The 13459-nt window shown below is 41.5% G+C and overlaps 1 protein-coding gene across 4 annotated transcripts in view; it reads left to right on the top strand.

The window, feature by feature from the left end:
* Positions 1–10743, top strand: part of col18a1a (collagen type XVIII alpha 1 chain a) — a 91940-nt gene extending 81197 nt beyond the window's left edge. For all 4 annotated transcript variants that reach the window (XM_034694653.1, XM_034694654.1, XM_034694652.1 and 1 more), the window contains 19 exons: positions 300–335; positions 1960–2019; positions 2117–2194; positions 2287–2322; positions 2406–2459; positions 2636–2698; positions 4722–4790; positions 5068–5098; positions 5469–5522; positions 5628–5662; positions 5754–5882; positions 6043–6202; positions 6410–6474; positions 6675–6803; positions 7375–7407; positions 7498–7818; positions 8090–8287; positions 9071–9186; positions 9376–10743. In XM_034694653.1, the coding sequence (XP_034550544.1) occupies positions 300–335; positions 1960–2019; positions 2117–2194; positions 2287–2322; positions 2406–2459; positions 2636–2698; positions 4722–4790; positions 5068–5098; positions 5469–5522; positions 5628–5662; positions 5754–5882; positions 6043–6202; positions 6410–6474; positions 6675–6803; positions 7375–7407; positions 7498–7818; positions 8090–8287; positions 9071–9186; positions 9376–9589 (1881 nt within the window). In that variant the 3' untranslated portion in view covers positions 9590–10743. The remainder of the gene's footprint in view (positions 1–299; positions 336–1959; positions 2020–2116; positions 2195–2286; positions 2323–2405; positions 2460–2635; positions 2699–4721; positions 4791–5067; positions 5099–5468; positions 5523–5627; positions 5663–5753; positions 5883–6042; positions 6203–6409; positions 6475–6674; positions 6804–7374; positions 7408–7497; positions 7819–8089; positions 8288–9070; positions 9187–9375) is intronic.
* Positions 10744–13459: the final 2716 nt, after the last annotated feature.

The following is a 13459-nucleotide window of genomic DNA, read 5'->3' as shown; positions in this document are numbered from 1 at the left end:
ATGACAAGGTTTAATACCACATGGTGAACTGTACTGTTAACTTCACCTTTTCTATTCGGGGAAAATATTAACCCACCATTCAGAGTACATGTCAGGGATGACAGCGTGTGTTTACTTCTTCAGCTACAACCTCAAAAGTAAAAAAACATGATTTTAAATTAGTATTAAAGGAAGTTGTTTACTTCAACTTTACTTTAATGCTTAACTGTATGTGTACTTTTTTATGAACTTGGTAAAATATATATTTTTGCACTAGTTACTGAGGTTATATGTGAAAATGTGTTGTATTCTCTCCATAGGGAGGACCTGGTTTACCTGGGCAGGCTGGATTCCCTGTAAGTTTCCTGTGTTTGTGCACTTCCCGTTTAAACAGAGGATATACAAATATATAAAAATACCACATAAAACTTTAATTAAAAAATGACACAAAGTCAAGCTACTTGACAAAAAGAAGAGGCAATTAATCCTGACAGTAAAACTGCAAAGTTTGGCAATCAGAAAACTTAGCAAGCATCAGATGCTTTTCTGTAAGACAGTTGTATCAAATTGGCAGTGTACTCAATGAAGCCCAAAACGTCTCATTGGCTAATTTCTACGATCAATATCTAAACGGCAGTTTACTCAGCAGTTCAGACGCTGCACTGTAGAGACACTTAATGGAATGGCTAATTGTGTTGGCTTCAATTGATCCGAGGGAACAAAGACTTCCCTGCTGCTGAATGACTGTTACTCTGACCTTTTCTAAGTTAATTAGGGGTGAGCCCGACTAAGGATCTGTTTAGTCGTATCTGATCCATCAGATTTTGCCCATAGTCGACGAATAGTCGAATGTTTGTTGTTTTTCCTTATTGACCCAAAGTCTGCATGATGGTGACCGCATGACAATATTACACATAACCATTTACAATTAAGAGACTCAAAGCTTAAAGTAAAAGGGACGACAGAATATTATAAGTATAAAACTCAGATTTTTTTAAATCTATATTGCAAAAACAACGAGGTGATGAAGGAGAGAAAACTCAAATAAGACCACCATCCGTTAAACATGGAACAACGCTCCACTATAGAGAAAGGAATCAGGAGATATTTAAACAGTGTTCACACAGAGGAGAGCAGCACTGCAGAGGGTAGTTAGTCCAACTTAAGGCTAAACATTTGTATAATGTTCAAAATCAAACCTGAACCAGCTAAAGGGTTTTTAAATCTCTTAACAGAACCTTTTAAAACAGTCTTTCATCGCGTCTTTGTCCGCTTGAGTCTTTTCAAATTGTACGTGAGGAAAACCATCGTGTGTACGGGCAGAAGTGCGCTCCTGTCTTTGTTGACTGTAAATCCTGTCTTTGAGAATATCCTCTCTGATGGTGTGGAGGTGGATGGGATGCTATGGATTGTTTTTGAGGCTTCAGACAGCTTTGGGTATCCCTGCTCGTTCTTTTGGCCCCGTACAGTTTTTGTGTGGTCCGGTAATCCTTGATCTCACAGTCCTCTTCATGAAGCTGCTCCTCATCTTCATCACTAGTTTTAGGATCAACTGAAGTTTTATTTTCTGACATTTTGAGCTACCATGAACGTAGACAGATTTAAAGGCCAGCTGAGGTACGTCTGCTCCACAGGTCCTGCTAAATGGGAGAGTCCACCTTTAATTACCAGGGGAGATTTAATTACCACTTTAAGGAGATTTAACACTTCAAGAGCTGTTCTCAGAATTAAATTAAATAAGTCTATATTTATATCAAAATAGGATATATGAGACACTATTTTTACAGGAAACAGGAAAATAATGTAAAATTAGACATTGAGCACCCCCATGGTTTGAATGGAATGATCCACGTTTCATATGCAAATATTCGACTATGAGATTGGCAGTCGACTAAGGCTCGTTAGAATGAATCGTCGAATATTCCACTATTTGGGGTCACTCCTAAAGTTAATTAGTCTCCTTTTGTCTTTATCTTGCAGGGTCCTATTGGACCAAAGGGTGACACAGGAGAACCGGGCATCCCAGGCTATGCAGTGAAGGTAAAGTCTCTGTTATTTAATCATGAAGTAAGCTGCTGATCGTCATAAAGACACTGCTGATGATAAGTTTATTGTCTTTGCTGTGCTCCGTGTTCAGGGGGAGAAAGGTGAGCCAGGCTTGGTGATCGGACCTGATGGAAACCTTCTGTCTCTGGAGGGCCTTACAGGTCTGAAGGTGAGTCCTGCTGCGTTTCTTTAGTGTTGCCACTCTGAAGGGAACAGTTGTATGTTACATGTATGAATGACTTTACTTTATCGTGCCTACAGGGCGACAGAGGACCAGCAGGACCTGTCGGACCCTCTGTAAGTGTTGGTGCACCTTTATCTAAGATTTCAACGATAATGAAGTTATAAACTTGACAAAAAATTTTGATCTAATGTTTCAGGGTCAGTATGGACCTTCTGGACCTAAGGGTGAAATTGGAATGCCTGGAAGACCTGTAAGTACCGTTTCCTGGGGTCTTATATTGGTGCACTTAGTTATAAATACATAAGACTGCAGTGCTCATACTATCTGCCACAGATTAAATATGCAGAGCTATTTTATTTATATCAACCAGCTGCTTCTGCTTTCCCAAGAGCAGGTAAACATTGATCAGTGGCTTTCTCTCCTCAGGGTCGACCCGGTGTGAATGGTTACAAGGGTGAGAAAGGAGACCCCTCTGGCTATGGCTACCCAGTAAGTGCTGATATTCTTCTAAACCAGTCCTTCAGATGATAAGCTGACGTGACATCGGTGGAATTTTAAACAGACAGTTTGACATAATCTTGCTTACACTCAAACCCCGAGCCATGCCAGTGTGTCACGAGCAGCCTTGAATGTCACAATGAGATTTAAACATGACCCGTCTGTGACCTGCATTCTGTCAAACAGAGGCTAGCCTGCAACAGGTGACATTTGAGCTAAGAATTAAACACATACACAGTGAAAAGCAAAGATGAGGATTAGCTTGGTAAGCTGGCTTGTTAGCTTCTTTTGTTTAAATGTGCTTAATGTAACCAACGCATCCCTCATGTGGACACTTCAACATCTTTTGGTTTGGTTAAAGTCAAACAAGTTAGTTAGACTTCACCGTCATGTCTTTGTGATGCACAGGATGGTTACAATTCAGAAACACTGTTGTTACCTTTCATTTCATTTAGATTTGTTAATGAGGATTTACAGTCATACATTAGAGTGCATATTCAATCAACTTATTGATTTCTAGTGTTTTATCTGTACTTGGTTGCTGTCTTGTTTTCGATGTTATCTTACACTAAGTTGCACACACCGGTATACTAATGCACCGCTGCCAAAGGCAAAGTGCAAACGTTTGCTGCTGCATGTCTTGCAGCATCGTACTCTTGGCTTATGGTACATTTGTGGAGGATCTTCACACATTCAAGGTGCTAGACATGAGGGAACCGCAGTGGGAGAATGACTAAATGCTGCGATGGATCACCCTCTAACCTGTCGACATAATGGACAGCTTTCAGAGTTTTTTTATCAATATTCAAAAATTCTGTAAAGACTAAAGAAATTAGGCAGGGCATACAATTAACTTTTTACCTCATCTGCCATTGGCTTGTGACCTCCAAATATGTACCAGTCAAAATTATTTTAAATAAAAAAATCATGCCTTAGCTTTAGCTGTCTGTTCCTCCTCTCGATCGTCTCCTGCCTCTTTGTTTATCCTTTTTGTTTGTGGTGGCTTCACGGCGGGAATGTGTCAAAACGCTCTTCCCGCCGTGCTTCATCAAGCAAAGGGAATGATTAGAACTCCAGTAGCTGACGTCACGCCGTTCTCGACATACCAAATCCCAACACAAGCACAGCACACTGCGAGGGTCAAAATAGCCTGACAGTCAGCAGAAATGGGCAAAAGTATGAAAATGACACCTAACATGAAATATAAAATTTTCCATCAGCCACTGTTGGGTGTGTGTTTTTGTTTTACACGCCAAACTAGTTTTTCACCTGCTATTGGCGCGTTAATTTTACACCCTGATATTAGGTTTACGTGACCTCTGCTTGCTAGTTCTATTAATTACATATTTAAAATAGGAACAGCTCCTCTGTAGTCCCAAAGGCATGAGTCCTGTGTTTAACATGAACCCTTTGTAATTGATCAAATGTCAGCTGTTCTGTGCTACCTTTCTTTTCTAATGAGTGGCCTCCTCTAAGTGCCTCTTGGAAAAATAACATGTATGTAGATCGATGATTCCTCAGTGCATGATCCTTTCACAGTGAGCATCCTTAATCCTAATCTAAGCTGGATGTGCACAGATATGTCAGTGTTTGAAACGGCTGAAACATCAATCAATCAATCAATCTTTATTTGTATAGCGCCAAATCACAACAAACGTTATCTCAAGACGCTTTTACAAACAGAGCAGGTCTAGACCACTCTATGTCAAATTATGAACAGAGACCCAACACCAAGACAGGGTAAGACTCAGTCTGACCCCACCTTAATCCATCATGAGCATTGCACATCGCAGTATTTAGCTAGTTACAGTGGTGAGGAAAAACTTCCTTTTAACAGGCAGAAACCTCGAGCAGAACCAGACTCATGTTAGACAGCCATCATGCCTCGGCCGAGACATACAGAACATTTACAGCTAAGCTAATTACACATTACTTTGTATGATGTTGACGTTTTGATATTCTTCTCATCACCTGACTGAAACTGAAAACGAGTGATAACCTTTGCTTTTGTCAGGGAGTTCCTGGCCCACCAGGACCACCAGGACCCCCCGGATCCGCTGGACCAGCTCTAGATCGCTTCAATGTGAGTACACAAGATGCCAGACCTCTTTAAGCTAAATCATGAAAAGTTAAGACAGCTTGTTACAAAGAGTAGATTATGACAAGAGTTCATGTCCCTTCTGTTTCCTCCTGCTGAACCAGATCACTCTGGTGTCATTAGGGCAGAGAGCGAGTCATAATCTGCTTCTTGTCATCTGCATATTTTGCATAATATACCAAAAACTTTAGACAAAACTTTCCCCCATGCTGTCGCTGGTGACACGAATTCCTTAAGCGACAACTGTTCTTTGTGTTTGCAGCGCTACGAAGACATCTCAAGGAACCACTACGGTATGACCTCCAACACACACGTTTGTTGTTTTAGCAGATACAACATAACACGGAGAGATAGAGGGGGATCAGAATGGAGTAGTTCAGTAATCGTGCCAGTCAAGGAAGAGAGATTTAGAAAGAGGTTTAAAGTGTCTGCAGAGATGAACACTTCTATCTTAATTTCACTTTGATCCAGCTGCCTCAGCCTGAAGAGGATATTCACTCTATTGTCAAGAGATTAAGCCGTCAAGCCTTTCTAGATTAGAAGTATGAACTGATAAAACATAGAAGACATCACTATCAATGACACAGGGTGGTAACAGCTTTATAGTCTCAATGTCAAGATACACCTGAGGGCTAACGTGTCTCAAATGTTTCTTTGATGCAGACAGTAAAGGGGAAAAAGGAGAGCGTGGTGACACAGGACTTCCAGGGATCCCAGGTATGTCCACATGTTCACAGATATAACTGCCTGTCCATGTTTACTCACACATGCATTAAAGTGCTTTTGGAAGCTCTTCATCACTAACATGTCTTCTTCTTTCAGGAACAGCTTCTAATTTTGATATTTACGCATTTAAGGTAAAGCAGCTCATGACCTCGTCACCTTCCAGTTTGATGAGTACGCTGAACGTTAGATTAAAACTGACATGATGTTCAATGTTTCTGACAGAATGAACTGAAAGGAGAGCGTGGAGAAAATGGTGGGAAGGGAGAGAAGGGAGAGCCAGGTGGTGGATTTTATGACCCTTTTGGAGGAGTACAAGGCCAACCAGGGACTCCTGGAAAACCAGGCCTCCCGGTGAGTTCAGAGTCATGAGTGTTTATTTACAGATAAAGACAGCACATCTCATTTATCTTCACAGTCATCTCATGATTCGGTGTTTCACGGAGCCTTAAGTCCTCAGCCATGACTCGTACATATCAGATGTCTCACCATTTCATTTTCTCTTTCATGTCAGGGGCCAAAGGGAGAGTCTATTGTTGGCCCTGCTGGACCTCAGGGGCCACCAGGAGCACCAGGGATTGGTTATGATGGCCGTGCAGGGCCTGCAGGACCACCTGGCCCCCCAGGACCCCCAGGGTCTTCCTTACTACCAGGAGCATACAGACCCAATCACTGTAGGTGGCTTCTTCTATGTTGAACTGTTCTGGATAATCCTTCACCACCCACCGCTTTGCAGAATTCATGAAATATAATTCATAATCTTTGAAAATGTAAAGACACATCCTGTCCCTCCACCTCCACCTAGATGGGAGGTGACCTCAGACTCTGATGGAGCTGTTCATAAAAACAAATCATTAACAAGATTTTATGTTTATTCACAGCTGCCAGCCTTCCTGGACCTCCTGGTCCTCCTGGTCCACCTGGAAATCCTGGTCAATCCTCAGGAGTAAGTGTCATCGGTGTATTTTAAAAATCCTCTATGTGATTAAAACATTATAAATGAAGTGGATGATCAGCTGGCACCTAAAGCCTGGTTGACTTGTTGCTAACTTTATCTGAAGATAAAATACTAAAACCCATCATTTCATCATTTTCTTTGTATTTACATACAGCAGAAGTTCAACAACATGCGTTTGTTTCTCACAGGTAACAGTCCTGAGATCATATGACACCATGATTGCTACTGCCAGGCGTCAGACAGAGGGCAGCCTCATCTACATCATAGACAGAGCAGACCTGTATCTGAGAGTACGAGACGGACTGCGGCAGGTCATGGTACAGTAACCTCCCTGTCACTTCAGAAAACACAACTCTCCTGACTACTGATGAGCTCTCAGGGGCCAAATGAACACAGAACATACCAAGAGCCTGATCACCAGTGGGTTGTTAGTGACTGAGACTGCTTGCTGTATATAAGGGGCCAATCCAGTGACGGCCTGTTCACAGGGACTTTATAGAACGAGTTTGGCTTACATGCTTTTGAAATATGTGATGTTTTTGGGATAAATTGAACTGTGGCAATAAGACATGTTTTATCAAGATTTATTCTGCACTTGGTTTAATATTTTTCTCTGTTTTATTAGACCTTTATTTTACCAGGTGAAAAAAAATGTTTGAGAACCAGTTCTCATTTAAAACGTAACACGGTATGGTTTTGTTATAACCTAAAACAACCTTAGAGTTGATGCTTACAGCTTAGAAATGACTGCATAATAAAGTGATTTGATTTGGTGTTAACGTAGAGACCACATATGCTGCCTATTACTAAATGCTGTTCAGATCACATGATGCTTTCAGTCTGTTGAGGATTTCAGTTCTAACCTTTTGCAACTCTTGGTCCCCTCAGCTCGGAGACTACAGCCCCTTCTTCAGAGATCTGGTAGGTTCCATGAAGAAAGTAACATCAAATTTTATATTCAGCGATGATCTCTGGTTGTTTTGTTCAACATCTGTAATTCTCATTTCAAAGGAGAATGAGGTTGCTGAAGTCCAGCCCCCACCTGTGATCCAGTACCCTCAGTCCCAGGATCAGTCACACAACAATGGAGCTGGCCATTACTCCCAGGGGGGTTCTTCCATACGTCCCATTGAGCCTCCGCCACGCACCCCTGTAGACCCCAGATACCCCCCACAGTATGATCCCAGATTCCCAGACCCAAGACATACAGGCCAGACAGACGGAAGACTAGCTAGCAAACACACGGAAAACAGACACCCTGTCACACCACAGAGACTACCCAGCCCACCTGTACCTCAACCTGCAGGCAACCTGGACACATCAGGATCAGGGGTGAGTACACTTTAGATATGGAGTTTTTTTGACTGGAATCCAGGGTGACTTAGTGGAACGTATGAACTACAAACAGGTCAACATTCTGTAACCAAGTTGGAGAAATGATTGTGTTCTTATGATGTATTTAGTAGTGAGGAGGTGAAGATCTAAATAAGTTAAGACATACACATCACTTTGAAACAGCATCATCACTAATAACACTCTAATTCAACCACCAACCAGAGTCAGACTTTTAACCTAACCTTGCGCCCCCCCCCCCCCCCACCAGCTCCGCCTTATCGCCCTCAACGCCCCTCAGAGTGGAAACATGCGAGGAATCCGTGGAGCAGACTTCCTGTGCTTCCAGCAGGCTCGCGCTGTAGGCCTGAAGGGAACCTTCAGAGCTTTCCTGTCCTCCAAACTTCAAGACCTCTACACCATCGTCCGCAGGTCGGACAGGGACACCTTCCCTATCGTTAACCTGAAGGTGAGATGTTACTGCTGGGGAAGTTTCAATATTCAGTATACTCCAAATATAACAGCAGATATTCTGTTACAACCACACCAAGTTTCACATTATAGAGACCTGTTCACTTTTCTGTCAATTACAGCTTTGTACAAACAACTCATTTAGAGGAGAAACTAGATGATGTATTAAACATGATGTATTTTTGTTCTTGCAGTGGGTTAACATGGGTCTTAATTCTTTTGGAAACCACATTTTAAAACCAAAATCATATTTATTAATAGTATTCATTTTGACAGAAGAACCAGCGATGCACAGATTCAAACTTTTTAAGATATGTGCCTGACATTCAATACCAGGATCAGACAAGTCCATGCCTTAGAAAAACTAAAGCAACTCAAATTAAAACAAGTACTTACTGTTTCAACCCAATGCTGCCAAGCAAGTAAGAGAAGCACCTTAAAGTGAGTCAGAGAGGGAGGAGCATGAGTGAAAACAAAACCTCAAATCAGAGCAATATGTTGATTGATTGTTTCCAGGCTGTTACTTTCCAAAGGATCAAAGAGTTTGTCTGGAAAATACTATCATTCCCTTAATTACTGAAGAAATCACTGAATCTCAGCAGTATGCTATTATTCAATGATTTCTTCTTAACCAGCTGTGTGTGCAGGTTATTCATAAAAAACAAGATCATTAATATTTGTATTGTTTCCTCTGATGTTGGAAAAGGTTTCAAGCACTGATTGTATAAATGCATCATATCAAACATTTAAATCATGTTATTATAACAACTCTACCTTTCAGGACCAAGTGCTGTTCAGCAGCTGGGAGTCGGTCTTTGGTGACGATGCCAACAGAATGAAGGAGAATGTTCCGATCTACTCCTTCGATGGCAGAGACATCCTCAGGGACAGTGCATGGTGAGTCTTTGTTGACTGGGCATTTTATTTAGACAACACTTTAGCCTCCTCTGCACACTGATATATTATACCGTAGCAGCAGTCTTTGTTCCCCGCATTAATTTGAAGTTATATTTTGTAAATGTTATGTTGGCACATGCTCTATACTGAATATAAATCCTAACCTACTTGCTTGTGTTCTTCCTCCAGGCCAGAGAAAATGGTCTGGCACGGATCGAACAACAAAGGCCACCGTCAAACAGACCACTACTGTGAAACCTGGCGGGCGGGCGACCACGCTGTGTCTGGTCTGGCATCGTCGCTACAGAGCGGACACCTCCTGCAGCAGACGCCCAGCGGCTGCTCCGGCTCCTACATCGTCCTCTGCATCGAGAACGCCTTCACATCACACTCCAAAAAATAAATCCCGTCCATCGTCCTCCTTTGTTTTTTCGTTCTGGGCCCTAGGTAAACACAGTTTTTAATTCCCTGACAACACGCCTTGTGAACATGTGGCGTCCAATGAACTGGCCCTGAGGCTCTTTGCCTGGCAGAGACGCTTTGCATCGTCTGCTCCTCCCCTCCACAAACGCCAAAGAGATGGGTCGAACAGAGGGGTGTTGGTCCTTTTTCTCGGGGGCATTGGCACATATTTTCTCCTAGGGGTGGAAAAAGAGCAGAGAGGCTTAATGCGTTCTCAAATTGTATCCTTTTTTTAAAATCTGTATATTACATGTTTGTCATTTGTGTTTTTATTTTGTTAATTTTTGGACGTTATCAATGTTTTACCTTTTGAACTGTTTATAAAAGTGCTATATCCATCCTGTTATTTTTTTTACTTTAGGTATTGATCATTTCCACAATTTTTCCAATTTAATTTTAGAGTTTTGGGTTATGACGGGGAACAGCAAACTTTTAAAGACTATTTTTAAATTTAAAGAAAATAATAGATATTTATTTTTAAATGAAGTTATGTACGGACATGATTTGGGCAATCAAAAGTTAGATACCCTCATTTCTATTCTTCACAACACAGATCATTCAGGAGCTAGTGGACAGGAACTGTGCCTTATTACACAACCAGCTCATAAAAAGAACAACTCCATCTTCATGCACTACTACACTCCTCTGTTAATGTTACAGCGTGTTTTGCTCAAGTGCATTTGGGCACTTTTACTTGACACTACATTTAAATGACCTTTTTTGGACACACACTGCTGTAATGAGTAATCCCAAATCCAGAGGGCCAGATTCCCTCCCGCTGAAATTGAGCCTTTTGAATCAAAAATGATTATTTCCCCTTTTACCACTTAATGAAAACCTATCAGTGAGTAAGCTGGAAATGATTAGTTTGCTGCTAATCTTTGTTGGAGTGATTGCTGTCACAAGTGTTAAGGATGGGAAAAACCAGTATGTCAAGGAAGCAGTTTTTTTGCAGCAGCCGTGGATTACAATTCAGACTAATATGACCTCGGTGCTGCGGATGTCTTGACTGAATCTGTGAATATCCATTTTTATATCAAATTGTGCGTTACTGTTTCTCCCAGGCACTGAATAAAACCTTTTCAACTACAACAACCCTGTGATGTGCTGTGCATAAGTCTGTACCATCTAATGTAGATCTCTGAAGGCACACTGACCTTGTTATGTCCACCTCAGCAGCTCTGACCAGCAGCTTTATGTCCTGTTGTATGACACGTCCCTGGTGGCATTGACTCCACCACAAATCAGTGTCTCACGTGGCAATGAAACGTCTCAACCCACGCAGGCCATGAATCACGTTTAACCTTCACAGTTCATGGATATTTGTAAATTAATTTAGTATAAGCATAAAATCTGAACTAAGAACCGATAGCAGGAGTTTGCTCTGCTCATTCAGGCCCTCATGGATGTTAATCGGGTGATGTTATTCAACATTACAACCATTATAGAGGTAACTGCCATTGCTATAAGCATGATTAAAAAGAGCTCTTTAAGAGACATCATAAATGTGTCTTAATGAGCACTACAGTCAAATGAGTGTGGATGGGATACATTGTTCACTAACTGCACATGACTACATCAGGTCTACATTGCCTGAGTTGTGTCAGTATTGACGTTTTTCAAACTGATATTACTGCAGGACCATGCACACATTCACTGCAGGTCTATAAGTAAAGTGGGTTTTAAAGAGAACTGAATTAGGTCACCAATCACTGGTGATGGCTTATGAAATCCTCTTAAATCTCTTCTTTAAAGTTGTGAGGCGTTTTGAGATAATATTTGATTAAGAAGATTAATTTGAATTATACAGAGTTGGCCTCATTTGGTTGTAACTTTAAAATGATATCGTCCTCCTGAGAGAGTTTCTCACACTCAGGTAGTGATGTGATGGTGGCTGGTACCTCAATTCTCCTTCTATATGTGATTCAATACTCCATGATGCTGCTGAGCTCTCACCATGTGACACGGGAGTGATTAATAACAAGATAAATCACAGCATTGAGTGTAGTATTATGGGTCAACAGCAGGGCCAGCTCACACAATGCAGTATTTAACACTGAGGTATTTAAAGAAGGTCACGGTCAGGTCAAACACTGTGGGGAAGACAACCCTCTACACCACGGTATAGATGATGCATTTATAAAGAGGCTGTACTGGAGGTCTTCATTTTAAAGACAGAGTTGTGTTCTTCACCCATAGTGTTTCTTACCCGTGGTGTACCTTACCCATAGTGTTCCTTACCCATAGTGTTCTTTACCCAGTGTTCCTTACCCATAGTGTTCCTTACCCGTAGTGTTCCTTACCCATAGTGTTCTTCATCCATAGTGTTTCTTACCCGTAGTGTACCTTACCCATAGTGTTCCTTACCCATAGTGTTCTTTACCCAGTGTTCCTTACCCATAGTGTTCCTTACCCATAGTGTTCCTTACCCATAGTGTTCCTTACCCATAGTGTTCCTTACTAATAGTGTTCTTTACCCAGTGTTCCTTACCCGTAGTGTTCCTTACCCATAGTGTTCCTTACCCATAGTGTTCTTTACCCAGTGTTCCTTACCCATAGTGTTCCTTACCCATAGTGTTCTTTACCCAGTGTTCCTTACCCATAGTGTTCCTTACCCATAGTGTTCCTTACCCGTAGTGTTCCTTACCCATAGTGTTCCTTACTCATAGTGTTCTTTACCCAGTGTTCCTTACCCATAGTGTTCCTTACCCATAGTGTTCCTTACCCATAGTGTTCTTTACCCATAGTGTTCTTTACCCATAGTGTTCCTTACCCGTAGTGTTCCTTACCCGTAGTGTTCTTTACCCAGTGTTCATTACCCATAGTGTTCCTTACCCATAGTGTTCCTTACCCGTAGTGTACCTTACCCGTAGTGTTCCTTACCCATAGTGTTCTTTACCCAGTGTTCCTTACCCATAGTGTTCCTTACCTGTAGTGTTCCTTACCCATAGTGTTCTTTACCCAGTGTTCCTTACCCATAGTGTTCCTTACCTGTAGTGTTCCTTACCCATAGTGTTCCTTACCCGTAGTGTTCCTTACCCGAAGTGTTCCTTAGAGATGAGCTCTGAGGACCGAAAGCAAAAACAAGTGTTGTGACTGGGTCAGCGCAGAGACTGCAGCTTCCAGTATTTTTAAATGTATCAAATCGCATAAATACGAGGGAAGCAAGTTAAGCTTTATAAACAAGGACATGATGTGATCTAGCCTTCGGGTAGACAATGCAGTCCAGCCAACTCGAGCATACAGGGAGCAGTGATGGGTTAGAGATTTAAAACCTGAACCTCAGAGCTCCATGTGTCCAAAAGTGGAGACTGAACTGACGTTCATTGTTTTTACACATAAACCTATGTAGAATTAGAAGCTGCACTGCTTCAAAAGCTGAAACATCTCTTTAGAGCAGCCCAAAAATTAAACTAATGCACCCACAGAATGCACATGATTTAGAATTGTCCAGCTACATCAACATCATGAAAACAGTCAATGGCCAATTACATATTGGACCGATATATATACTGTGCATCACCAGTTTAATTTGAGTTTATTTGATTAGGACAATGCACATTAATCAACATTTCAGCAGTATGCCTCAATGTAAATATGCCGGAATTAGCTACATTTCATCCGTAGTCTTAAAACAGGTACTCACATAAAACATAAAACAACAAGTTTTAAAATGACAGGATGTCACGAGATAGTTAACAGGACACCACATGAACTGACTTACAAACAGATGTTACGTACAGAACGTACACTTTAGTGACTTTATAAAAACAGGATGGAAGGTGAGGACAGAGCCCCAGGAACAGGCATC

The sequence above is a fragment of the Notolabrus celidotus genome, chromosome 10 (assembly GCF_009762535.1).
Source record: "Notolabrus celidotus isolate fNotCel1 chromosome 10, fNotCel1.pri, whole genome shotgun sequence".
In the NCBI taxonomy this organism is placed as follows: Eukaryota; Metazoa; Chordata; class Actinopteri; order Labriformes; family Labridae; genus Notolabrus; species Notolabrus celidotus.
This window is presented reverse-complemented; position numbering and strand designations above follow the sequence as displayed.